At 43.5% G+C, this 23840-nt stretch overlaps 6 protein-coding genes and 1 long non-coding RNA gene across 8 annotated transcripts; 3 read left to right on the forward strand and 4 right to left on the reverse strand.

Moving 5' to 3' along the window:
- Window positions 1–14: 14 nt before the first annotated feature.
- Window positions 15–4208, forward strand: LOC135341845 (nicastrin-like). The gene is made up of 16 exons (XM_064538517.1): window positions 15–162; window positions 222–335; window positions 436–559; window positions 628–710; window positions 772–848; window positions 916–996; window positions 1090–1455; window positions 1595–1645; window positions 1755–1841; window positions 2004–2120; window positions 2689–2882; window positions 2935–3037; window positions 3092–3257; window positions 3373–3542; window positions 3600–3742; window positions 3944–4208. The coding sequence occupies exons 1-16, from the start codon at window positions 114–116 to the stop codon at window positions 4119–4121; spliced, it is 2103 nt and encodes a 700-aa protein (XP_064394587.1). The 5' UTR covers window positions 15–113; the 3' UTR covers window positions 4122–4208.
- A 1082-nt stretch (window positions 4209–5290) lies between these two features.
- On the forward strand, window positions 5291–6065 carry LOC135341852 (uncharacterized). The gene is made up of 3 exons (XR_010396674.1): window positions 5291–5420; window positions 5492–5683; window positions 5769–6065. It is a non-coding gene; the product is annotated as an uncharacterized LOC135341852 (long non-coding RNA).
- Window positions 6023–14448, reverse strand: LOC135341850 (deleted in lung and esophageal cancer protein 1-like). Its single transcript, XM_064538522.1, has 30 exons — window positions 14153–14448; window positions 13770–14034; window positions 13622–13716; window positions 13157–13356; window positions 13021–13087; window positions 12760–12951; window positions 12589–12658; window positions 12346–12473; window positions 11745–11925; window positions 11392–11641; window positions 11103–11301; window positions 10835–10984; window positions 10684–10767; window positions 10529–10625; window positions 10347–10477; window positions 10128–10283; window positions 9873–10018; window positions 9526–9784; window positions 9179–9446; window positions 9038–9118; window positions 8822–8973; window positions 8625–8725; window positions 8493–8563; window positions 7852–8431; window positions 7486–7561; window positions 7262–7441; window positions 7096–7206; window positions 6868–7030; window positions 6354–6459; window positions 6023–6249 (listed from the first exon to the last, which is right to left on the reverse strand). The coding sequence occupies exons 1-30, from the start codon at window positions 14366–14368 to the stop codon at window positions 6132–6134; spliced, it is 4893 nt and encodes a 1630-aa protein (XP_064394592.1). The 5' UTR covers window positions 14369–14448; the 3' UTR covers window positions 6023–6131.
- Window positions 14449–14473: 25 nt separating this feature from the next.
- LOC135341851 (phosphatidylethanolamine N-methyltransferase-like) lies at window positions 14474–15336 on the reverse strand. The gene has a single exon (XM_064538523.1). It carries the CDS (start codon window positions 15199–15201, stop codon window positions 14587–14589), a length of 615 nt encoding a protein of 204 aa, XP_064394593.1. The 5' UTR covers window positions 15202–15336; the 3' UTR covers window positions 14474–14586.
- Window positions 15337–15587: 251 nt separating this feature from the next.
- On the reverse strand, window positions 15588–16741 carry LOC135341966 (lathosterol oxidase-like). The gene has a single exon (XM_064538659.1). The coding sequence runs from the start codon at window positions 16608–16610 to the stop codon at window positions 15771–15773; it is 840 nt and encodes a 279-aa protein (XP_064394729.1). The 5' UTR covers window positions 16611–16741; the 3' UTR covers window positions 15588–15770.
- Window positions 16742–16831: 90 nt separating this feature from the next.
- LOC135341912 (protoporphyrinogen oxidase-like) lies at window positions 16832–20318 on the reverse strand. The gene is made up of 10 exons (XM_064538596.1): window positions 19978–20318; window positions 19699–19861; window positions 19558–19643; window positions 19193–19346; window positions 18651–18832; window positions 18464–18524; window positions 18220–18350; window positions 17666–17779; window positions 17263–17455; window positions 16832–17076 (listed from the first exon to the last, which is right to left on the reverse strand). The coding sequence occupies exons 1-10, from the start codon at window positions 20215–20217 to the stop codon at window positions 16952–16954; spliced, it is 1449 nt and encodes a 482-aa protein (XP_064394666.1). The 5' UTR covers window positions 20218–20318; the 3' UTR covers window positions 16832–16951.
- Window positions 20317–23821, forward strand: LOC135341884 (uncharacterized). 2 transcript variants are annotated; one of them, XM_064538565.1, is made up of 6 exons: window positions 20317–20494; window positions 20564–20769; window positions 21050–21163; window positions 21826–22047; window positions 22097–22214; window positions 22265–23821. In XM_064538565.1, exons 1-6 carry the CDS (start codon window positions 20413–20415, stop codon window positions 23764–23766), a joined length of 2244 nt encoding a protein of 747 aa, XP_064394635.1. In that variant the 5' UTR covers window positions 20317–20412; the 3' UTR covers window positions 23767–23821. The 2 variants fall into 2 exon arrangements, with proteins under 2 accessions (XP_064394635.1, XP_064394636.1); XM_064538566.1 differs by having other exon boundaries at window positions 20711–20769.
- The last annotated feature ends 19 nt before the right edge of the window (window positions 23822–23840 follow it).

Raw genomic sequence — 23840 nt, forward strand, 5'->3', positions numbered from 1 at the left:
CTAACGACGATCTTTACCTTTATTCTGCTTGCAATTAGTACAAGCCCCACCCCCTGTCTTGTCAGCTAGCTAATAAACACAGCTAGCTCTGTACAGCTGCCCCTGACTAGACTATGGACTACTGGTACTGTTTTTGCTTTCTCATACTGGTTCACACATCCAGTAAGTGGTCATGGGGGTGTTATATTGTACTAGAATATGATCCACACGTTTGATTGTAGGTCAGCAACCACACACAAATCTGCCCTCTGTGGATCGAAGGATTTATGAGCCGATTAATGGTACAGCAAGTTGCTTTAGACTCACCAATGCGACGCATCAGATAGGATGCTCAGGTGAGCTAGTAAGCCCTCAGGTGACCGACCACACACATGACACAATTATACACAACATTACAAGGATCGTGTACACACACACACACACACACTGTGATAGCATCCTACTTTGGTCAGAGAGGCTCTTTGGAGTATGTCTCCTCAGGCTGTAACTTTAGCCGTGTGCTAACCAGTGGACCCACTCCTCCCTACATTGTATTGCTGGAACAGGACTGCTTTGTCTCGTATGTACCTTAGCCCCCACACACACTAATACACAAACTAAAGTACACCCCCTCACACACACTCACAGGGAAAACATCCGCCGCCTCATGGAGTCCTCACCTAGAGTAATCGGCATTATCACACGAGCTGAAAACGCTACAACTACCAAAGGTAATACGTGGTTTGAAGAGCATTATAACTAAATTCTTGACCCCCATTATCTTTCCTGTAGACAATTTTTCCCCTGAGAGGAGTTGTCCAAATGATGGGTTTGGTGAGGGCTCCTGCTCACGTGCTTGGAACCCCTATGTGAGTATGCATTGTGGCTACTATACTGTCACTGAAGGTGGTGTTCTAATGCATCCTTTCATCGCAGGCTAATCATCTTTTGTTCCAAGATTTTGGGGACTTCCCCGTCATCACTCTCCCTGATGACCAGTTTCAAGTCATGCTAGAGGCAAGTCACCCAGCTCCACCAATGTGTACAATACATTTATGCCCAACTAGGCAAGTGTATAATTATAGATAAGAAGTTTTCCCCTCCCTGCAGTGTTACGAGACTCACAACGCTAATGTAACTACTGGTTCATTTGACGAGTACCCTCTCTGTTTTGCTGAACTCACGGCAGACATGTACAATGCCATAAACACGCCCACTTGCAAGAGGAGAGAGAATCTGCCTGTCAACTATCTCGGTGGAGTCAGCTTCTGTCAGAACCTCGGCGATTACAATGTCTGGGGAAGCCCCTTTAATCTCGCAGACTCTGATGAGAGTGATGCAGTCATCATGCTGGCAGCCAAGATGGACAGTGTGTCCTTAATGCTGACTAACTACTCCATAGGTGCTCAGGGCGAGGTAGCTGGAATAGTGACACTCCTGGCTGTCATAGAGCAGATTGGAAGACTCAGGAAGTCAGTAAGTCAGTCAATCCAAACATACTGGGACTTGTACATGTATATAATATGCAGTATATAGATATGTAGCTCTTCAATATAGATCTGTAAAACAATCTGAACTGTACTCTCATATTTGACTGCTCTAATGCAATACACAGAACATACTGAATGGAACAGAGTCTCACATCATGTACACTTTCTTCAATGGAGTGAGTTCAAATGCTTACATTGTTTTCTACCCATTCTTGCATGCTACATGTCACTCTTATTGTTTGATACAACTGTACACAATGTGTGACTCTGCTGTTGTATTCACAGGAGAGCTGGGACTATATTGGGTCCTCCAGTATGGTGTACGACATGATGCAGGGGAACTTCCCCTATAAACCTGATCTAGGCAAGCTGGTAAGTGTACACATAATTATAGTGTTGGATGGCCATGAATATAAACTTCAAGCCAATTGCCAAAAATTAACATCTTTAGGTAACCATAATAACCATAGTAATATTTTCATTGCTCTCTTGGTAGAGAGTACCCTCCATGCTCACACATTCTCATTCCTCCAGCAACCTCCTCGAGTGGATCTCTCCAATATAACCGCCTTCCTTGAGCTGAGTCAGCTGGGATTCCAAGCAGCTCAGGACAGCAACAAACTGTTCCTACATGGAGGTCCCTATGTTATAGTAAGTATGATGAGATATACCACAGTGATCATGTGAATAGTCAGGTACATAGTTATGTTGTAAGTACCGTACATGAAACACTAGTAATTGCTTGGTGTTCCCCGGGGTTGCATCCAGGGGACAGGCCGTTGATGACTGTGTGTACACACACATGGACTGGAAGTCAGTGACATTCCCCATTTTACCCACAAAATCCTGTGATGATGTAACGCGCATGTTGTCGACATCCAGGAGACAGGCCGTTGATGACTGTGTGTACACACACATGGACTGGAAGTCAGTGACATTCCCCATTTTACCCACAAAATCCTGTGATGATGTAACGCGCATGTTGTCGACATATGTCCACAGAGTCATGTGTGTGGTTCGGAATTACGTAGGATCGATAATTTCTCATCAGAGCTGTGATGTAATCATTGTGTAGCCGAATTATCCCAGCAACCATATTTCTTCTACACTACCAATCTATTAACAAAAGTTTTCCTCGCATATTTGTCATAACATTATGACATTGAAAGTGTTTTCCACACATAGTCTAAATGACAATGTTACCCTCCTCTCCCAATAGGACACGAATCTGACGGCTAGTCTGAAGGAGGAGCTGTCTAGAGAGGGCATTAACCTCATCATTGCCAGTGGGAGACCTGAGGGAGAGCTGCCTCCAGCCTCCCTACAGAGATTCCTCAGAGCTGGGAAAGAAAACTTGTCGTCAAATTTTGAGGGCTATGTACTGGCCGATTTCAATGGCGAGCTCAACAATAAGTAGGTCAAAGTGTCTGTGAAGTGTTGCGTTGTAATGCTTCTCTTGTGATAGGTTTTTTGGCAGTCAATACGATAATCTGGAAAATCTGGTCAATAATTCGTCACTCACATCTGTGGCAGAAAAGTTAGCTCAAATTGCAACAGCAGTCACAAAGGTGAGGATGTGTGTGCTTTTATTATACGTACCACACTTTTAATGTTTTATTCAGACTGTGCTGAAAGCAGCTGGCCCGCTATGCAACAATGCCAGCTGTGTGGAGAGTGTGTCAGTCCAGAGCAGCCTAGTTGAAGAGCTCCTCACCTGTTTCCTTGTCAACTCATCCTGCTCTCTGTTCAGTGGTGTCACCAACCAGCCTTACTCCAACACACTAGTCTGTGAGTGCACTGTACATTGTACCTGAACATATGTTTTGAACAAAAGTTTTGAGTATGTACTCAAAAATTTTGTGTTAATTTGTATTTAATTTGAGATTTACTGTCTTCTTTTCAGCTGGAGCACCTCTGAATCGCTATGTCTCAGTTGTTTCCGGAGGAGATAGCCCGATTCTTTCCAAAGGCTACACGTCAGTTATCTTCCAACTGGTAGCTAAGTACACTGCCTTCAACGACACTATACTGTCATGTTTGGATTGCTGGAGTACCGTGAACAGCACAGACCAGGTACTGTAGAGATATGCAGTTAGCAAGTAAATTAATTATGACTTTTTGTGATTTCAGGTAACCAACAGAACAGCTGTGCCCATCAATGAGACACACTGTCATTGTCTTGAGAGCTTCACCTACATGCACAGGGCTGAGTCTCCAGCTCTCAGGAATGGAGAGCCTGCTAGCACGGAGTACTCCACTTGGGCAGAGAGCAGGTGCGTAGTACAGGAAATGACTCTGGGTGGTTAATGTCTAGTATGTGCTTACTGGTTGGTTGGTTGAAAGTGCAGTCAACCATAACCACATAGACTAATGCAATTAGTGGTCATGGTTGACCTTTAACTAGCATTAACTAGCATTCAACTAATTATGTACACACAATGTGAAGTCAGTGTTTGTATTGTTTGTGTTTGCAGGTGGAATGTGATTGAGATCAAGATGTACCTGGTGAGCCACAGTGCTGCTGAGACAGGGGTCCTGATAGGAGGTCTAGCTATGACTCTTTTAACTCTACTAGTAGCCATTCAGTGTACTAGGAGAGCTGACAAACTGTTTCAATCACCTGTTCAATACGATCTTTATCATGTGTCCTAAGTGTGATCCCTCACTCTCGATTGTGCACTGTCAGTATTTTTTTTATCTTACTGTGTGTGCAAGAACATTACTCGCCTATCAACCAGAGCCTATCAACCAGAGCGTGTGCTACAAATATTTCACTACTCTCCTGCATTGCAAGTGTTTTGCCTAATATGGGAACAACGAATTGAGCACGTCATTACCCAGGATAAGGTTTGCATGCTAGTTAGAATTGTGACTGGTAGCTAGTGACCAACATTGTTGGAAGCTGAGTCATTTCACTACTCTCCTGCATTGCAAGTATTTTGCCTAATATGGGATACGATAATACGAATTGAGCACATCATTACAAACCAGGATAAGGTTTGCATGCTAGTTAGAATTGCGACTGGTAGCTAGTGACCAACATTGTTGGAAGCTGAGTCATTTCACTACTCTCCTGCATTGCAAGTATTTTGCCTAATATGGGATACGATAATACGAATTGAGCACATCATTACAAACCAGGATAAGGTTTGCATGCTAGTTAGAATTGCGACTGGTAGCTAGTGACCAACATTGTTGGAAGCTGAGTCATTTCACTACTCTCCTGCATTGCAAGTATTTTGCCTAATATGGGATACGATAATACGAATTGAGCACGTCATTACAAACCAGGATAAGGTTTGCATGCTAGTTAGAATTGCGACTGGTAGCTAGTGACCAACATTGTTGGAAGCTGAGTCATTTCACTACTCTCCTGCATTGCAAGTATTTTGCCTAATATGGGATATGATAATACGAATTGAGCACGTCATTACAAACCAGGATAAGGTTTGCATGCTAGTTAGAATTGCGACTGGTAGCTAATGACCAACATTGTTGGAAGCTGAGTCATTTCACTACTCTCCTGCATTGCAAGTATTTTGCCTAATATGGGATACGATAATACAAATTGAGCATGTCATTACAAACCAGGATAAGGTTTGCATGCTAGTTAGCATTACGTGTTTTTTAATTACATAGATTATCTAAGTCTTACAATTGCGACCTGGTAGGTAGAGACCAACATTGTTGGAAGCTGAATCATTTCCTAATTATACTGGTCTATTATACCCTCTCACATTTATGTCCATGCAATGACCTCTCTGCAATGACCTCTCGTAGTATAAAAGAGCACGATAAAGTCTGAGATGATCATAACTCGAGATATTAATAATTATAATAACTTCAATTACTATTCAAGTCATGTTTTTAATTAATTACCTTCAGACAACAACACTTTTGCTAATAGTTGTCTTGGCGACGGCCGAACTTGACTTTGGGACGTTTTTAATGGTAAGTGTATAATTGTCTAGTCCTTGGTATAGAGTAACACTGTTTACGTGTGCTCTGTTCTTATTATACAGAACCGTGATATGGTTAAAAATACTACCACTATCCAGAATTTTATTAATGATATTGACAACACGATACTAGAGCGTCTATACAACAGTGGTGTCACCAACACTGTGTGTGATAACCTCGCTGCAATTGAGACGGCTAAGAGGCTGAACATGACGCTACAGGCAGACGACATAATTGAAACCTGGAGTAAACTGGTAAGATAATCACAATAGCTTATAATAATAATTATAGGCACAATAATAATAATAATAATTACGCATGCTCTCTCTATTCTTTCAGATCCTTAAGCTTCTAGGGGGCCCTCAAAACGACACCTGTGACTCAATCCAGCCCAATCTATACACATTCTGTATCGCCGAAAAGATAGTAAAATGGCCGACCCCTAACAATTTCCCAAATAGAAATGTTGTCCGTACAAGCCTAGATATAGCTGGAAGAGAACCACTATCATTTTTACCCTCCTAGCATAAACATAACTTTATACCAGTACTTACGCTTATCACTTTAGCATTCTAATTTTTTTATTTGTAAAACTAGGAGACATAACAAAATTAATGTTTATCAATCATGGACATTATTAGGTAAAGGAATGATCAGGGAGGGAGTATAAATGCATGTCCACATTAACAATGAAGTGGTGGTTCAATGGGTAGGAATGTACTTTTCATCAGCTGATCCTCGGCCTGTTACAGCTACCACCGTCACCCTGCCAGTCAGTGCCTCGGTTAGGAGCACTGTTCCAGTGTAACTGCACTCACGTCTACATGAGATGAATTAGTGGGAGCTTAATGCACATGATTGCATGCATCATTTAATACGTACTTAGTTCATTGAATATACAGCAGTAGTTAGATTGAAACACACCTTGGACTAAACTCCACCCGGATGAGGTGAGTGCTGGTGGTCCCTCCGGTCAGGTGTAGCGGTAACACTCCAGACACAGGGCACACTGACACTACCTCTTGCAAATCTAGAGAGAAAATACCATTAAAACAGTGACATTATACCAATTAGCTAGCTACGTGCCAGGGATGATGTTCACACACTGGTCCGAGGTGGTTGGTAATAACCACCTCTTAGGCCTAGCCTAGTTTAGTTCATCTAGGCTTTAAAACGTATTTTGAAAGCTTAGAAGGAGACTTTTCAAAAGATGAGTTTAAATAATTCGTTAGGGTCATTTTTCACCCATGGACATGCCACTTTTATTTCTCAAAATAGTTGAAATTGGATCCACGGAATCCAAGTTATGGCAGCTGAAAGAGGGGAGGGGGGGTTGTAGTTCAAAAGCCATAACTTTAGCACCGTTGATCAAATTTAATGTTTATACAAACTGCTGAGTGGTACATGATACATTCCCTAGTGAAAGTTACAGTTATACCTGAGGAAATCTCCAGGTTCCAGAAGGCATCGGACATGCTGGTGTTGGAGAGTACTATAGTGGCCATAGACGGCCTGCTGTCAATGTGTGTGGTCTTGAACTCTAGGCAATGGGTGGATAGGGCAAGTCGAGGCAAGGCCAGTGTTGAGGTCAGAGGGAACTCCTGTGTGCATGCATGTATGGTCAGCATATGACGGGAGGGGTGGAAATGGTTACTGGTGAACGTACTTGAAGTGCACCAGTAGAGTACGCTATTTGCAGAGAGTCCACTAAGGTACACTGGTCTTCGTTAGTTGATTGTTGTAGATCTTCAGAACACACAGTAAAGGATATATCAAACTGTAAAAAAAAAAAAGAGTACACACATTACAACAGCTTGTATTTTGCGACTTACGGAGATACTCTTTTGTGGCTTGAGTGTAACGACCTGGTTGACATCAAGGGGTACGTCTCTCTTGAGACAGATATTGGAGACAGTGAATGTCCTCGTGAGTGTTGCCAGTTTAAACTCTGCCACAGTTGATGTAGGATTGAGGAGGGTGAAGTGATGAGTCAGCACTCTCTCATTGGCCATCTGTGTGTGTATAGACTGATGGTTGGTTAATTGAAGAGTCTTACCGTGCCATCTTGCAATAGAATAGAGGCTGGGTAAGAGAAATTGAGGCCTTTATCCTCGTCACACTGCAGCGACAATCTAAGGGGAGGCACATTATATCAAACAACTAGAAATAGAAATTTGAGAGAAAGCAAATAACACATTCTACATTCTAAGAGAGCACCAACTCTGCTCCTGTACTAGTGGTTGAGATAGCGGCGCCGGGTAACTTTCCAAATGTTCATATGAACTGCCCTATTAAATATTCGCATTCTAAACATTCGTACAGCTCAGTGATAGTGACGTTGAACCTATTGCGCTTAGTTTTCGCATGATGCTCTACAATACGATTTCCACCATACCCGCTAGGTACACACCACTGAACGAACCTGACATGCTCTAATTCGGCCATGATGTCAATGCGCAGGGGGCTAACATCGTGCACAGACTTCCTGGTGACTGATGAAGGGCACTCATTGTCCAGACTCAGATATCCCAGAGCATAGGAGGTCAGCCACGAGCCCATCTGGTTGAGAGCCTCTACAGAGGGGTGAAAGGTGACCTCTACAGCAGATACTCCACGTGCTGGGAGCACCACCTGCTTGGGATGGATATCAAACGGATTTGCAGAGCGAACACCCTCGTGGGGTTTGATGAAAACAGTAATTAGTTGCTTATTAGGCAGGGGCACCCCCTCATCCGCTGAAGTATTGTCCAGCTTGCTCTCACTGTACGAAACAAGATCGTTAAAAAGCACATTATTCTTCTGTGATCGTAACAAGCTGCTTTCACTCCTAGAGGTCAGTCTAGTATCACAATCTCTGGACAAAGGCGTACTGACGGTAGGTTCACTAGTGTTCCCCAACAGGTCACTGGCTTTGGGGAAAGCCTCTCCTATGGGCATGATGATATCCACATACTTATTGTCATTCTGTACAATGTTGAACATATCCCAGTCCACACGAATGTCTGCAACAGAGAGATATTAGATACACAAGCACTCATATAAACACACGTATGTGTAGCTTACCAACTGGACTGTTATTCTGAATCTTGAGCACTCTCCTGACTGGGTTAGCACCAGCAGCGTGGGAACCAAGTCTACACAATGGACACACACACACAATGAAGCTAATACACACCATACAGTGACTATGCTCACCTTGCTAGGGTACAACCTGCAGTGGCAGTAGACAGAAACACAATAGGACAGCCTACTGCCCCATAACGAACAGGAATCACAGTGTCACCCAATCCACGCACCTATACAGAGTTGCAGAGCAAGGTATCACTAAAACAGATTATAGGTAATATAATTATAATCAAAACGTGGGTGTAACATTACCCAGAGGCGGCTACCTTGCATAACAGCTGGTCAGTGTACTCCCCCCACATATCACTGTGTGCCGTAACTGTGAGTGTGACAGATGTGAAGGGTGGGAGGGAAGTGGAGGGTGGGTCCACAGTAAAACAGCAGCCGAGACCTTCTCGCAACAACAGACTGCAGTACTCTAGAGTAAGAAAGCCAAACAGTAAACTACGTGTATGGCATTTACGATGCTATTGACAGATTACCAGATGTGGCTTGTTTGCTGCTTTTCTCTGCAGTTCGACCAAGAAGAGCTCTACCTCTGCTCTTCTTTCTACCACTGTCATCTGAAAGCGATGAAAATTAGCTTTAACTATATTCCATCCACTCGATAAAACTCTACTTACCTGGTTTTGGCTGCACTGGAGGAACAGGGGGAGTTGCCGAAGGGTATGCTATAACCTGGGCAACCAGAGCAGCTGGTATACCACTAGTGTTGGCGACTGTCAGTGTCTTGCTCACAGGCACACCCAGTTTGTTGGAGGGGCCAAAGTTCATGCATTTTGGGTGACTGTAAGAGACTGAGAGCCCGAGCACTTGTGCGGAGAGAAGAAGGAAGATGGGTTTATCCATGTCAAGGATTTCACAACGCAAGATAGCTTCAGCTTGAGAATTCTGGACACGAGTGAAGTTATCAAATTTAGAACAGCAGCATAGGGTTGTCACTACAAAGCCAGTATAATTATAATGGTACCATTTTGGTCCATGTTGTTTGGATGTTGACAGTGGTAGTCTGGTAAGGTCCTATCCGGCCAGTCACAGGACTCAAGGTCACCCTGGCCCCCTCACCAGCTACCTGACTGCTCCATGTGAACTGGGCAGGAACGGGAGAGTCGTTAGCCAGCACCACCTCCTCCAAAACCTCTATCCCCACATAGCACGTGTCCATGTGCACTTGAGAGGTGAGCAGCGATACTAGTGGTCGCTGAAGAGTGGCTAAGGCCCAAAAATGCCTACAATAGAATATAAAAAGATAGCAGTGTACGCATATATACGACATACAGTTTATCTTTTAAAGGACAATTTGAAAGGAGAGCTTACTGAGCTGGTTGTCCATCAATGAGTACTTCCACGATTGTTTTCAGCTTCCCTATGACACCCGGGCTCTCACACTCGACACTGATAGTGGCACTTCCATTGGGCACTACATCTCCTTCACAAGGACTGAAACTCAGGCAGGGGATATTCTGAAAACAACAGAGCAGCCATTGAGTAACACCATTGATCGAAGAGTTAGGTCTGTAACGAGCTTTTATAGAAGTATTCCAAGTACATGCACGTAGTTAATCGACTTACAATGAAGTGATCTTGATGTTCCTCTGAGAGTTGTCTGAGAGCATAGCTGAGAGTGCAGTTGGTGTGACTGGTGACTCTAAAAGTGAGACTCTTGGTTCTACCCACAGGGACCAGTCCAAAGTCCAAACACGGCACGGACACACTCACCACTGGTCCCTACACAGCAGAGGGCATGGATTGTGTATTACTACAGCCATTAAAGACCATAATAAGACACACCTCAACTTTTCCAGAAATGGAAAGAGAGATAGTTTTGTCACAGTTCTCAAGTTGGCAGAACAGATCGAATGAGAATGAGCCTTCCTTGGTGGAGCAAATACACACTTGCAAGTCTGCCTGCCCACCTGGTTCTACACGACATTGTATGAAGAATGCATTTATACAGTATGATAAGTACTGACCTATACGGCCATGAGGAGGGTCCACTGTAACACTGACACTCTCACACTCATACTTGGACCACTGGTAGCAGACGGCAGTTAGACTATGATTACTAAACTGTGTGAATGTAACAGACCTTACACAGATGATTTACAGTTCACATTGTGTGGTATACCTTGACTTGTTTTTTGGTCTCAGTAGCTAGGGGTAACTTGTAAGGTATGAGCAGAGCTGGTGGATACATCTCCACGTGAAACTCCTACACATGTGCAAACACAATCAATGCTACCATTGACCTATATACATGTAGCTGACAGCAGCGTTACCTTAGCCACTGCTGATAGTTGAATAGGGAGCACGGCCACCTCTGAGGGAGACAGTCTCAGCCAGTCAAACTCCTCCTCAGAGGACACGAGAGGCTCGTTGGAATCTATCCCAGTTATCACTAGATAGCCCATGTCCACATACAAGGCAGCCTACATAGATAGCAATCAATACATGCATGACACAGATGGATAGAGTGTACAAGTACATGACAAATACATGTATACACAGTTGTTGAAAGGGTGGCCAACCACACGGACTTTAATGAACCTCATTAGGAGTGAAGTAAAATGTAAATTTCTTTGTTTCTTTGGCAACCAAGCTTCCACTGGAAGGGTAAACAGAGAATGGAGTGTTGTCCGAGGGTATCAATTTGTTAATGAGAGGTGTGTCCCCCTGAGCTCTCTTCCAGGGTGGGCCCTCAGTGATGGGTCGATAGAACCTCCAGTGGTAGGTCAACTCAACATTGCTGGACAAGGATATGAATGATGAGAACATAATTATTACGTACATGTAGTAATCACAATACATCAATGATACTTTTGTTTAAAAATAATACCTGAAGTTCTGAATAAATAAAGTTCCTGTGGACTGATTGTGTGGATTGACAGTGTCAAAGTTGATGGAAGGGTTGGCCACTGTTTCAGGGGTACTAGAGTCCTCAGCAGTAAGCTCTAGCTCTGGTGGTAGGGGCTCTCCCCCCACACCCGTACAGCCCACACTCACACTCTCAGCAGTAAGCTCTAGCTCTGGTGGTAGGGGCTCTCCCCCCACACCCGTACAGCCCACACTCACACTCTCAGCAACACCTGAACACACAAATAGGCCACTGCATAGTAACTTGATATAGAAACTACTACAAAAACTCTACAAAAACTACATTCAATGTAGTGGCATTGAAACGTCACAAACCTCGGACAGTGAACGCCATGACTTGTCCATTGTCACAGGCTATGTTGAATTGTTGAGAGTACTCCCCCACTCCTTTGTCAGGGGCAAACGAGATGGAGAGGGGGATGACCCCCTCGTTAGCAGGCAAATAGAACTGGGCTGGAGAGATAGTGAATGGACCCAGGACAAGCTTGGAAGTTGCCTGTGTGAAAATGTATACCGTATAGCGGGTAATTTTCGGAGGACAAAAATATTCGTGGTTGAGCAACATTCAATATAACAACTCTTTGAACGACAATAACTTGTGTGCCGTGCGTCCAAAATGAAAGCTTAGAAAGAGCTCTTTCAAATGATACGTTCAGCTCAATTTGTTCAAACGGACCCCATTTTGCACTTTTCCCCCACCTATAATAGCCCACGCTTTTTTTGGCAAAAATGGCCTTGAAAATGACCTTTGATTTTAATATGCCATCTGAAAGAGCTCACTTTGAGCATTAAACAGTTGAAATTGGACCATCCAAACCAAAATTATGGCCATCCAAAGATACCACATAATTTTCCTCATGCAATTACAATTATTGTAAAAACAAAAGATGACAATACAGCATAAGAGAAGACTAACAATGTCATGTTGTGTGTTGTCTGGTTTGTAGAGAGAGAAGGTTCCCTCCCCACCAGTGTTGGCACACTCTAACAGGGTGGTCTTCTTTCCCCCAGCTAAACAATAACCAGCTTCCAACATGTCAGGAACTGAGCAAGCCACAACACAACACACTAGTCATAGCAAAGTTTGTACCATACCATTGTAATGTACAACGTCATGAATGGGGGGGGGGGCACACACAATAGAAATCAATACACTCACTGCTGAGGATTGGAGGTGGTCTAAAGCCTGTCAGTTGAATCACCACTTCCTCATCGTTACAGGTGGCAAACTGAACGGGGAAATGAGACATTTCCTTGAGATATTGTCTAGGAATTAAACATTCAGAAAAAATCTAACAAGCCTTTGAGTTGAGTGGGTATTATGGTTCACCGTCAGATCTGTCTGATAGTTTTCCAGTGAGTCTGGTGTGAATGAGATTGTGTAGGATGCACACAGTCCGGGGGCTACCACTCCATTGGCAGTGGGACAAGCACTGGGAGCCACTTTGAAATAGGCTGACTTCAGGGGGACCAGTCTCAGCTGCCTGCTCACTGCACTGATGTTCTTGAGCTCTAATGTGGCCTGTGTGTATGATAAGCAGCAAGTGATAACATACTTGATTACGAGTAATGAATATTAGCTTGTACGTACCTCATAGGTTTCCCCCACAGAATAGTCAGTGAATTGAACCTCTTCTGGCTCAGCAACAAATGACATACTAGAGGAATTTGATACATTTATAAAGTAAGGGGACACACAGACACCAATTGTATAATATTACATGTACCTTTCCTTTGGGTAAGGCTGCCCACTTTGTCTCATCCTGACAGGACCAGAGCTGGCTGTGTTGCTCCATTTTGTTTTTGAGTAGCGTGAGTTACGGAGGTAGTTGGCTTTGCGGTTAAAGTTAGTGAGGCCCAATTTTTCTAGCTCCCTTTCTTCCAGTGAGAGAGTGTTATGCCATATTGGATTGCTTGGCTGGAGTGTCTACATTGCCAAAAAAATGTGTAGAAAAGTGGTAATTAGAACAAGTACATGTAGAAGCAGACCTCAAGCCACAAGCCACATCTTTATCAACACACAACCCATTGGGAGATCAGGTGACATTTATCAGTATTCAACAAAAGGTCACTGCCATTCAATTTACAACAAAACACAAAAGCCTTTCAGCATCTTAATATTCAATAGTGTGTAAATGCAATTCAGCAAAAGTATATGTATTATTCAGGGGTACCATGCAACTGAACAGTACCTGCTTTGCTGCCATTGTGTCAATGATAATATTTGGTTTTTTGCGAGCATGATTGGAGGCAGTGATTGTGGAGCTGAGGTAGAGTGGTGGAGTCTCTGTACAAAAAACAATATCTAAAAAATGACATGGTACACAATGCTCTAGTCACCATGAGGTGGTTTGTGGTGCTCAGGTTGTGATGGTAGATACTTTGAGGGCACCAGCAAATTGTGGCGAGACAGTAACTCTTCATCAAGATGTTTCCTGAACTGAGACGGACCTCGTGGCAGGTTTAGCTCAGTGCCTGTTGGCCATAGCTCGGTGGTTGAGGTTAGGGATTTCTCATCATCAGCTAAAGCCCTCGCTCTGGCCTTGACCAAGTGCCTCTCCAGCTGGGAGAGAAGGGCCAGCCGCTGATTGTACTTCTCAGATACCTGTATAATTATTAAAAGTCATATTATGGGATGTACAGTACGAAAGAAAATGAGCCCCTCCCTCTGGACCGTCCTGGATTGTGTGACTGTACAAATATGTGTATAAAACAATTATTACCTGCGTTAGCTGGTCAACAAACTTGTCATGGTAATTTGACTCTCCTCTTTTAGAGACGGCCAGATTACCCACGGCCTTGGCGTCATGGGGCTTTGCCGAGAGGACGTCAGTGAAAGCAGCATTGATGAGATGAGCTGTGCTTTGGGAACAACCTGAAGTGGGCCTCTCTAGCTTCATCAGAGGCTCACTGCCACTAACAGGATTGAATCTCGCCATCTTTAACTTGTTAACGCATGCAAAGATTCAGCACTTCCATTTATTGTTAGCTTATTTAAGTTGCCATAGTAGCTCATCTGCGCATGTGCAGAGTTATGCAAACAATGAATATTCACAACATCACAATCATCACAGAAAATAAATACACCAACTTTAAATATGCCAAAAACTTAACACTAGACTAGAATGTTTGAACCTAATGTTTTCTTCACTGAGACTCACTGAGACTTCGCCTTCTGAGACTTTGCCTTCTCTGAAGCATCTACGTATATCTGTGCAGTGAACGGTCCTTCAAAAAACAATGCGATGGCATAACTGATAGCAATGCAGCCAGTGAGCAGAAAACCAAACATGCTTGCATGCTGAAAAGCCATACCAAGATACACAAGCCCAGATCCAACGTACATAGGATCATCAACAACGTTGAATGGGAAACCAGTCACTCGACTATCCAGTAGAATGCCAAAATAATCTCCCATGAAACTGCAGAAAAATCCGAGTCGATAGGAGCTTGCTATCACAAAAACCGATCCGATAGTAATAAACAAATATCCAATAGCATTGCAGACATCATTTTGAAGAATTTGACAAGCACCGTGAGAATCGATTGTCTTGTGGAAAATTGACGTCCTGAGATAGTTCATGGAGAGAATTCCGATAGCTAGCGCAGTGACTCCCTTCTTGGGACCACCAAACAGGTTGGATATGAAGTGGGTCTTGTACTCCATTCTGCTCACAACATTCCAAAAGAGAGGATTGAGCATCACCACGATGCAGGGAAGCAAGTTCTTCCATTGCACCAGCTCAGCACTGAACTCAGACACACATTCCATAGTTTGCAAATATTCCTTCTTTCAGGGACGTACGAGATAGCTTTCTATAATCAGGGTAAAACTGTAAACGTGGCAAGGTGACCTCTCTTCATCAAATAGATTGGATTGTGGGTGGGTGGTTGGCTATAGATTCCTTCACAGATAAAGCACATTCACAGTCTAATTAAGAATTTCTGCGCATGCTCTGTTTTACTGGTGTGCATCGTTCAAGATATTAATCGTTCAATAAGATAAAATACCGGTAGATTGGTAATTGGAGGATTAAAGCGTACTGTATCATCTATGATTAAAGAAAGAAATAGAAGTAGAGTTAACTGTACGCCCATTTCTTTCTTTGCTGCCTAATTTTGTCTACATGTATTCTTTTTGCTACCTTCTATGAACTATGACAAATACAAAAAAATTAATTAATAGATGTGATATTAAAGTGAAACTGCGAACACAAACAAATCAGGTGGACAAAAAAATGATTCATAAAACAAACAAGTGTGACAAAAACAATTTCAACAAAAACAAAAACAGGTGGTACTTCGGTGAAAGTGCATGTACATTAATAGTAGCGATTTCAGTTATTCTTGCTTTTTATCCAGCTGCTTGAGCTCATCGAGCAGTGTGTTGACAGACAGGCAGGTGGGCTGTTGGTAGGACCCTGCTAACCTGTCCCACAGTGTAAAGAACTGACCATAGTTATACTTGTATAGCAAATGGTGATCGGTGTGATGTGCAGTGCCATTAATGAAAGGCTCCAAAATTTTGGGTACTTTACAATCTCCATCGTGAATGGACACTGTCCAGATGTTGACCATCACGAAGAGTATCAAGTACAAACCTTTATGCAATGGGAATATGAATGGGTAAACATGGTAGGGAAGACTCTGCAGGAAGCCGTCGAGTGGATGAAATGCATGGCTGGCAAATGGAGTGGGGACCTTCCACTTATGATGTCCTTTGTGCATGTATCTGTAAATGGAGCGATGATGCAAGCCTCGGTGAATCCAGTAGATGAAGCAGTCAGTAAACATGAGAAAAGTAACTACACTGATTGCTAGGAAGAGCCAGCTAGAGTAGAATGCACTGTCATTAGAACCGTAGTAGAGTTTGCTGTATCCTCTAACTTCAAGCACAAACATTAGGGCAGTGAGCAAACCCATAAATGGTACACTCGTTGTGGAGTAAGTGATCTCAAGGCGAACTTGGTTCTTCAGAAATTGGGGATGCTTCATATATGTGTGGTCAAAAACGAAATAGTAGCTAAAGCAAGCTGTAGCAAAGTAGAGCAGCCATGCACCGATGCTGGTGATAATGGACAGAGAGATGTACTGTCTCACAATGTAGTCTTCAGGCCATGACACTGGATACACAACAGGAGAAAAGAAGTATTTGTCACAAACTTGGAGAATTAGATCCATGATTCTTGCACATAGCACAACCTAGCTAGCTTGTCTGAACTTGGAAACTGTAAGTGAAATGGATTGCACATGCATCTGCATTCCTTTGATACTATCATGTTGCATGCAATTAATACATTTATATAACAGGGAAAGTACGCATGATGTATTATCAGGTGATTCTATTCATAATGTCAATCACACACTAATCCAAAGCACATCACAAACTCGAGAGCCCCAAACATGTGACAGCTAACGATTATTTAATTTATATACATGACACAGCACAAAATAAAAAATAAATTTTTGACGTAACAATTTGAAAATGGCTTCAATGTCGTACATGTATATGAGAGGATAAGCTACCTCTGCAATATTTTGTTAGTGGCCTCAACGGCATAATGCACACAGTCATTGACACTGACTCCTCTGTACGAGGCTCCACATAGGGACAGGGGGAGGCCAGACACTCGCTCTGAGATCGAGTCTACAGTGGAATGAAGAGCTATGTTTAAGGAACACCTACAGTACTTTGTTGCAGATCAGCACAGCAATAGGAACACCTAGAATTGTATACTTTTAGGACTACTCACAACAAGGAAAATCACAACATTTTGTACACAGAGTACAGATAAAACCAGGCATATCATGTCACAATACAAAATCTGCTCACTTAGTTTATCGCTGTGTCCAACAGTATACTGTGCAATACTGTCTCTTAGAATAGCAGTGTTGATGAATGAGGGTGGAGCTGTTATTCCAATCTGTCTGTTCAGCTCCTCGAGGGCAATCTGTGAGAGAGTGTCTTCATGCACAGAGCCGGGATCTCCAAACAAACCATTAAACCATTCACCTCCCATCATCACCTACACAAGACCACAATACATTTTATAAACACATGCTTAGGGAATCTACGTTGATTGTGAAGTTACGTTGCTACTTAATCACTTGGGAACATTACTCTTCAGTTTAGCTGGACATAATACGTGCATCACCACACATAATTATGTTTCAATGCAATAACTATATACACATAATACGTGAACAGAGTGTATGTGTACATGATCAGTACTGACAGTGAGTCTGGTGGAGGGTCCGTCTCTTCTGTTCTGAGAGGGGAAGCTGGCCGAGTCAAACACCACACCCAGTATACGAGACGACTCAGACGATGGGACAAGGTAACCAAACGCCTGCATACACACACACACACTCACACACACAGAGATACATGAATGGAGAGCTATGCATGCACACTGTTCACAGGTTACTGGATCAATGGACTCACTAATGGCTACACTCTTCCTAAATAAAGATAAACTATATGGAGGATTATGTAGCAGAATCCTGAATCAATGGTCTGAATCAATGGACTCACTAATGGCTACACTCTTCCTAAATAAATATGTGGAGGATTATGTAGCAGAATCCTGAAAATCAATGGCCTGAGTAATGCTGCTACTCTCAATGAACGACAACATCAATTATACCTATTATGGCCCACAAACATCAGACAAAATCAGGCCTGCATGCAACACTAGCATGTGGTTGCAACACACCACATGGCTACCATGCACATGGTTGCTATTAGGTTCTCCATATACATACACGGTGTTGCTACAATACACGTCACCTCTCTGTAGTCTCGTGGTACGATGTCCCCTGCTCTGTACTCCAGGCCCACCACACCCACTGTCACGCTGGGGATAGAGGACAAGTCATCACTCAACTGGGACTGCTCCCCTGACAGCATCTGAGAGAGGGCTGTAATGGAGGGAGATATATCAAGATGAACCCTAATTATGTATGTACACATTGAGGGGGGAGATCCTCTTCCTAGGAAGTCTACTATGTGATGTCAATCAAAGGGTAGCTACCTTGGGCGGACACTGTGGAGACCACATTATCGAACACTTCTGTTGCTTCACCAGATTTCACCTGAGAAAGTTAAGTTAGCTACCAGGTCAACAACGAAATATAATTATGCTATTATCTTAATAGGACGGCGATTCAATGGCAATAGCATACCACTAATACTGTGATCTCACTTGGCTGATCACTAACCATTGCTTTCCCGTCTTTAAATACCAGCTGGGTACACGGTTGTTCCATTTTCACAGTGACCCCCCTCTCCTTGATGTTAGTGAGCAGAGTATCTGGTAGAGTCTGCAGACCATCCCTGAACGTGTACACTGACCAACGCTCGTCTTTGGCCCTCTGACTTAGAGCAGATACCTCTGTGCTATCTACAGGGCCAGGGATGAATACAATGTGTGCAAATGCATTAACTGTGAGTACTTATTACTGTACATGCATGTTCAGCCAAGTAGAAACTATTCCACCATCACTTAAGTTCAGTTGATTACCGATTAGTTGATCACATGGTTAAGTAGATGACTTTCTATGACTTTGAAACACTACAAGTTAAGCACTGGCTACAAACTTCATTGCTGACTAAGATTTTCTGATTTTCAGAAAGAACCCGTTTAAATGGTATGCTCAATTTTTTTGAATTTGGAACAAAATTTGGAACAGGCCATAATTCCCATTTTCGGAACCCCCCCCTAAATATGTCAACCTAATATCCTGGATGCAGCCCTGCTTACCTTTGTTCAATCTGTCGAGGAGCATGCCCTTCACCAGTGACCCGTATTTAGACTCCAGCTCTACGAGTTGAGGGAAGCAGGATCTCACACTCAATGTTTTGGCACTCGAGGCATACACACCACGACAGAGAGGGTCCACCAGGTAGTTGGTAACCTGCAATGAAAGAACATGTGAATCAGGTCTGAATAAACGAACTTAGAGATAGGACGTACTGGAAAAATCACACCAAGCCTATAAGCTCGTGATTTTTGGAACATATATTTTTACTTGAAGCAATCACTGATTCAAAAACATGATTTGATAGGCCTTTCAAAGGGCTACATAGGGTTTGAAATGGTGTAAGGATCATCACACTAACACATACCTCGTCCCCAGCCCTTCTGCTGAAAAAATCAAACACACTCTCATCCTCAGTGCCTGCTTTAGCCAGCAGCTCTCTGAGCACAACCCCTACCATAACAATAACCATATTAAAGCAGCACATATTTATTAGCCCAATGCATACCTAGGAGAGGTTTAGAGAACGGAGGCTTGGTCCTGAACAGCCAAGAGGGGCCGGACGGTAACTGTACTGGACCAGTTCTATTAGTGTAGATGAGGCGTTTCTGAGCTGCCTTGCTGGACGACCTCACTGGAAGTACTTCATTCTCCAGACCAATTGCTGACACCTAAAGCAAGAAGCACCATCAATGCACACACTGTCCGCTTTAACTTCACTAGGATTTAAAATTTAAACTTAGAGATGAGCACAACATTGGGCGGTATAATTATATAATATATATACCAGTTTCATGGTGGTTTTGGCCGAGTGACCAGTTACACGTAAGCTCCTTGGCCCACACTCAAACACTGCTCCCTGACTAGTAGTGTGAGTCTTCATCCATCCTCCAACACGACTCGAGGCTTCATATAGGACAATCTCCAGACCACCTCCAGCAGCAGCAGCAGAGCCTCTACTGGCCAGGTTCCAGGCTGCAGTCAGGCCTGATATGCCACCACCTAGCACAGCAATCCTCTGAGCCATTGCTTAGGTCTGTCCACACGGTCAAAGAAAGCAGATCTTTATTAATATTCAGATGTAAACAACTGTTTAAGTCAACACCACGTGTTTTTGGTAATGATCGACATTTTTCTAGTCCACGTGTCGATAAAGCGATAAGCTTTTAAAATAGTGAGAAGAAGCTAAAAGAGAACTCAGGCGGTTTGGCTTCATATAAAGATGGCTATTGAGATGTCCACCGTCGGCACTAAGCTAAAGCAAGCCTTCTCCACAGTAGACATCAACACCATTGTTGACCTAGGTGAGTGTCTTATCCTCACACACACTTAGACCTGACCTCTAGACACACCCCCTCATTAACTGTACACAGCTCCTGAACCTAGTGACTATAAGACATATGGTATTCATGTGGTCACCATTGCGATGGCAGTCATGGAATGCATTGTGAAGAGAAGACGGAATGACTGGCTCAACGAAGCCCTAGTATGTCTCATGCATGTGCATGCCTCTTTACCAGATATCTCCGACTCTTGGAACAAGCTGTATGTAGATCTGCTGGTGGATATCAAGGTCAAGGTGAGCCCGTAATAATTCAACCATCCATTAGTATTCACAAATTCTTCAAAGTTTATGCCTAGTACCGTATAGCTAAAAATTTCTGTGGCCCAAAATTCTGCGAATGAATAATTAAACGCAGAAATATTATCCGCAATGCTTATTAACTATTAACAGTTGAAAGTTTAATTCCCAGAAATATTATCGCAAAAGTATTTTTACAGCTATTCGTAGAATTTTTGAGCCGCAGAAATTTACGGTATTCAGATTTACCACTGTGTCTGTGTGACACTCCATGCAGGCTGTTATGCATCAACTGTTTTCCCTGGATCTCGATGAATGTGACACTCTCGATATGGAAGCCATTGCTCACAGCTACTTTGATCCCACCTTGTTTAGCGGTGTGGAAGAACAGGTAGGTATAAGTGTTATGTGGAGCAGGGCTCACCTCCTACTACATTCAAATCGTGTGTGTGTGTGTGTGTGTGTGTGTGTGTGTGTGTGTGTGTGTGTGTGTGTGTGTGTGTGTGTGTGTGTGTGTGTGTGTGTGTGTGTGTGTGTGTGTGTGTGTGTGTGTGTGTGTGTGTGTGTGTGTGTGTGTGTGTGTGTGTGTGTGTGTGTGTGTGTGTGTGTGTGTGTGTGTGTGTGTGTGTGTGTGTGTGTGTGTGTGTGTGTGTGTGTGTGTGTGTGTGTGTGTGTGTGTGTGTGTGTGTGTGTGTGTGTGTGTGTGTGTGTGTGTGTGTGTGTGTGTGTGTGTGTGTGTGTGTGTGTGTGTGTGTGTGTGTGTGTGTGTGTGTGTGTGTGTGTGTGTGTGTGTGTGTGTGTGTGTGTGTGTGTGTGTGTGTGTGTGTGTGTGTGTGTGTGTGTGTGTGTGTGTGTGTGTGTGTGTGTGTGTGTGTGTGTGTGTGTGTGTGTGTGTGTGTGCGCGCGCGCGAACCTTTGTCCATGCGTTTAATTCTTTTTGCGTGCATTCAATATTGACATGTAACACGCTAGTACTAGAATACTATGTTGGTCTTCTGAGCCCCTGCCAGTACCTGGCTGGGTGTGCCTATTATCATTGACCCCATAATGCAGTCAGAGAAGGTAGAGTACACAGACAAGCACTCCTACTCAGCCATCATGCACAAGATGGCCTACGATGGCATCACTGGGATGATAAAGTCGAAAGAGAACGTCACTAAAATGAGGGAAGTCTTCAAGAACGATATAGGCCATTTTGAGGAGAGGCTAAAAAAACTTTTGCGCAGCTACTTCCAGATTGCCAGGAATCACATCCCTCCCCAAGTGAAAGAAGAGGTAAGCTGCTCTATACTCGGCGGGTTGTCGAACTGGTCAATAAATGCAGGTTGTTGATGACCACCAGCCTGGGAAAGATGCTCCAGCTATCTCCCACCACCACACTGAAAGTAATTCTTTGGTCATGGACTCACCTGAAAAATCAACTGAAAAAACTATCACTGAAGGTAATTCTAGTAATATTATAGTTAATGCCTATTTTTTCCTTGTTTCTCAGTTGAATCATCCTTTATCGGCTTGTGGAGCCCAAGATCTAAACGAACCAGCTCAATGGTAGCCAGGACCAAGATACAGTGTACATATGACGATCTCGAATCAGACCAAGTTAGTTCTTCAAATGAGGATGAGCCAGACAGTGAATTCTATTTCAATCTACCAGAAGCACTCCTTCAGAGCACTGCCTCACAACAGCCCAGCCAGCACAGCAACACGCAGACGTGTGACCAGGTTGGTGGTGAAGTCTCCAAAACTAAAACTGCACCCAAGTTCTTCTACGAGAGGAGTACACAAAGTCAAGAAATGGCATCGCAAAATATTGAACCTGCTAAACCAGTGAAGCGGAATCAAACCGCTAGAAAACGTACGTACCCACTTCCTCGTGTTACAGAGTCAACCAAGGTATTAAAGTCGAAATTAACTGCTCGAAAATTCACTCGTCCAAGAGGAGTGTCTCCAGTAGGGGAAGGCTATAAAGAAGGTATGAATCTTAGACAACGTCAACGTCAACCTGTTCATACCAGAACGTTGCGACCCAGGCAGATTGCTAGGAAACATACTCGCCGGAGAGAAGTGTCTCCATATGATGATCTCGATGAGAAGTCTGTCAGTTACCGTCCAGCCAAGAGAAAAAGAGACAGGTCACCTCAACTGGAAACTGCAGAGAAAAATTCTCCTGTGAGCAAAAACAAACCTGAAAGTTATGAGTGTTCCAGCCTCGAAAACAGTCCTAACCAACACACCGTCTCCACTCAGATAGTAGATGTGGGGGGTCCAGAAGATGTACTGTACTTATCACACTTATCGGATTTATCAGACGTGGAGAGTTCACTGAGCGTTGAGGATCTAGAAGACGAACCCTACTTACCAGGGACAACTAAACAAGTTTCAAAACACCCTCAAAGTGGCCACAGTAATGTTGACAAGATAGCTGCGCCCCAGACACCATTACCTAGGGTGACCTATGCAAGACCTAGGCCTGCCCTGCAAGAATCCGCTGGAAGCAGGTCAACAAGACCCAGGAGCCCTGCCCTGCAAGAACCCGCTAGAAGCAGGTCAACAAGACCCAGGAGCCCTGCCCTGCAAGAATCCGCTGGAAGCAGGTCAACAAGACCCAGGCCTGCCCTGCAAGAATCCGCTGGAAGAAGGTCAACAAGACCCATGAGCCCTGCCCTGCAAGAATCCGCTGGAAGCAGGTCAACAAGACCCAGGCCTGCCCTGCAAGAATCCGCTGGAAGCAGGTCAACAAGACCCAGGAGCCCTGCCCTGCAAGAACCCGCTGGAAGCAGGTCAACAAGTTCTGAAGAAATACTTAAGAGGAGTGGTGTGAGTAACATCTTCAATGCTTTGAGGGATGTCATGAAGAAGTCCAAGGCCAGAGCTATCAAGACTGGAAGGAACAATAACAATAACAACGCGTACTATATGTCCCCTGAGATACCTCTACTCAATTCAACTTCATTTCTCACAAGTACCTCTGATAAACAGTCAGATAGCAACTAATTGTCTCATGCAATTTTTATGATAATTATTATTATTTCATTTGCATTATAAACTAGTGTTCAAGCTGGCGCTGT

Source organism: Halichondria panicea, chromosome 9 (assembly GCF_963675165.1).
Source record: "Halichondria panicea chromosome 9, odHalPani1.1, whole genome shotgun sequence".
Classification (NCBI taxonomy): Eukaryota; Metazoa; Porifera; class Demospongiae; order Suberitida; family Halichondriidae; genus Halichondria; species Halichondria panicea.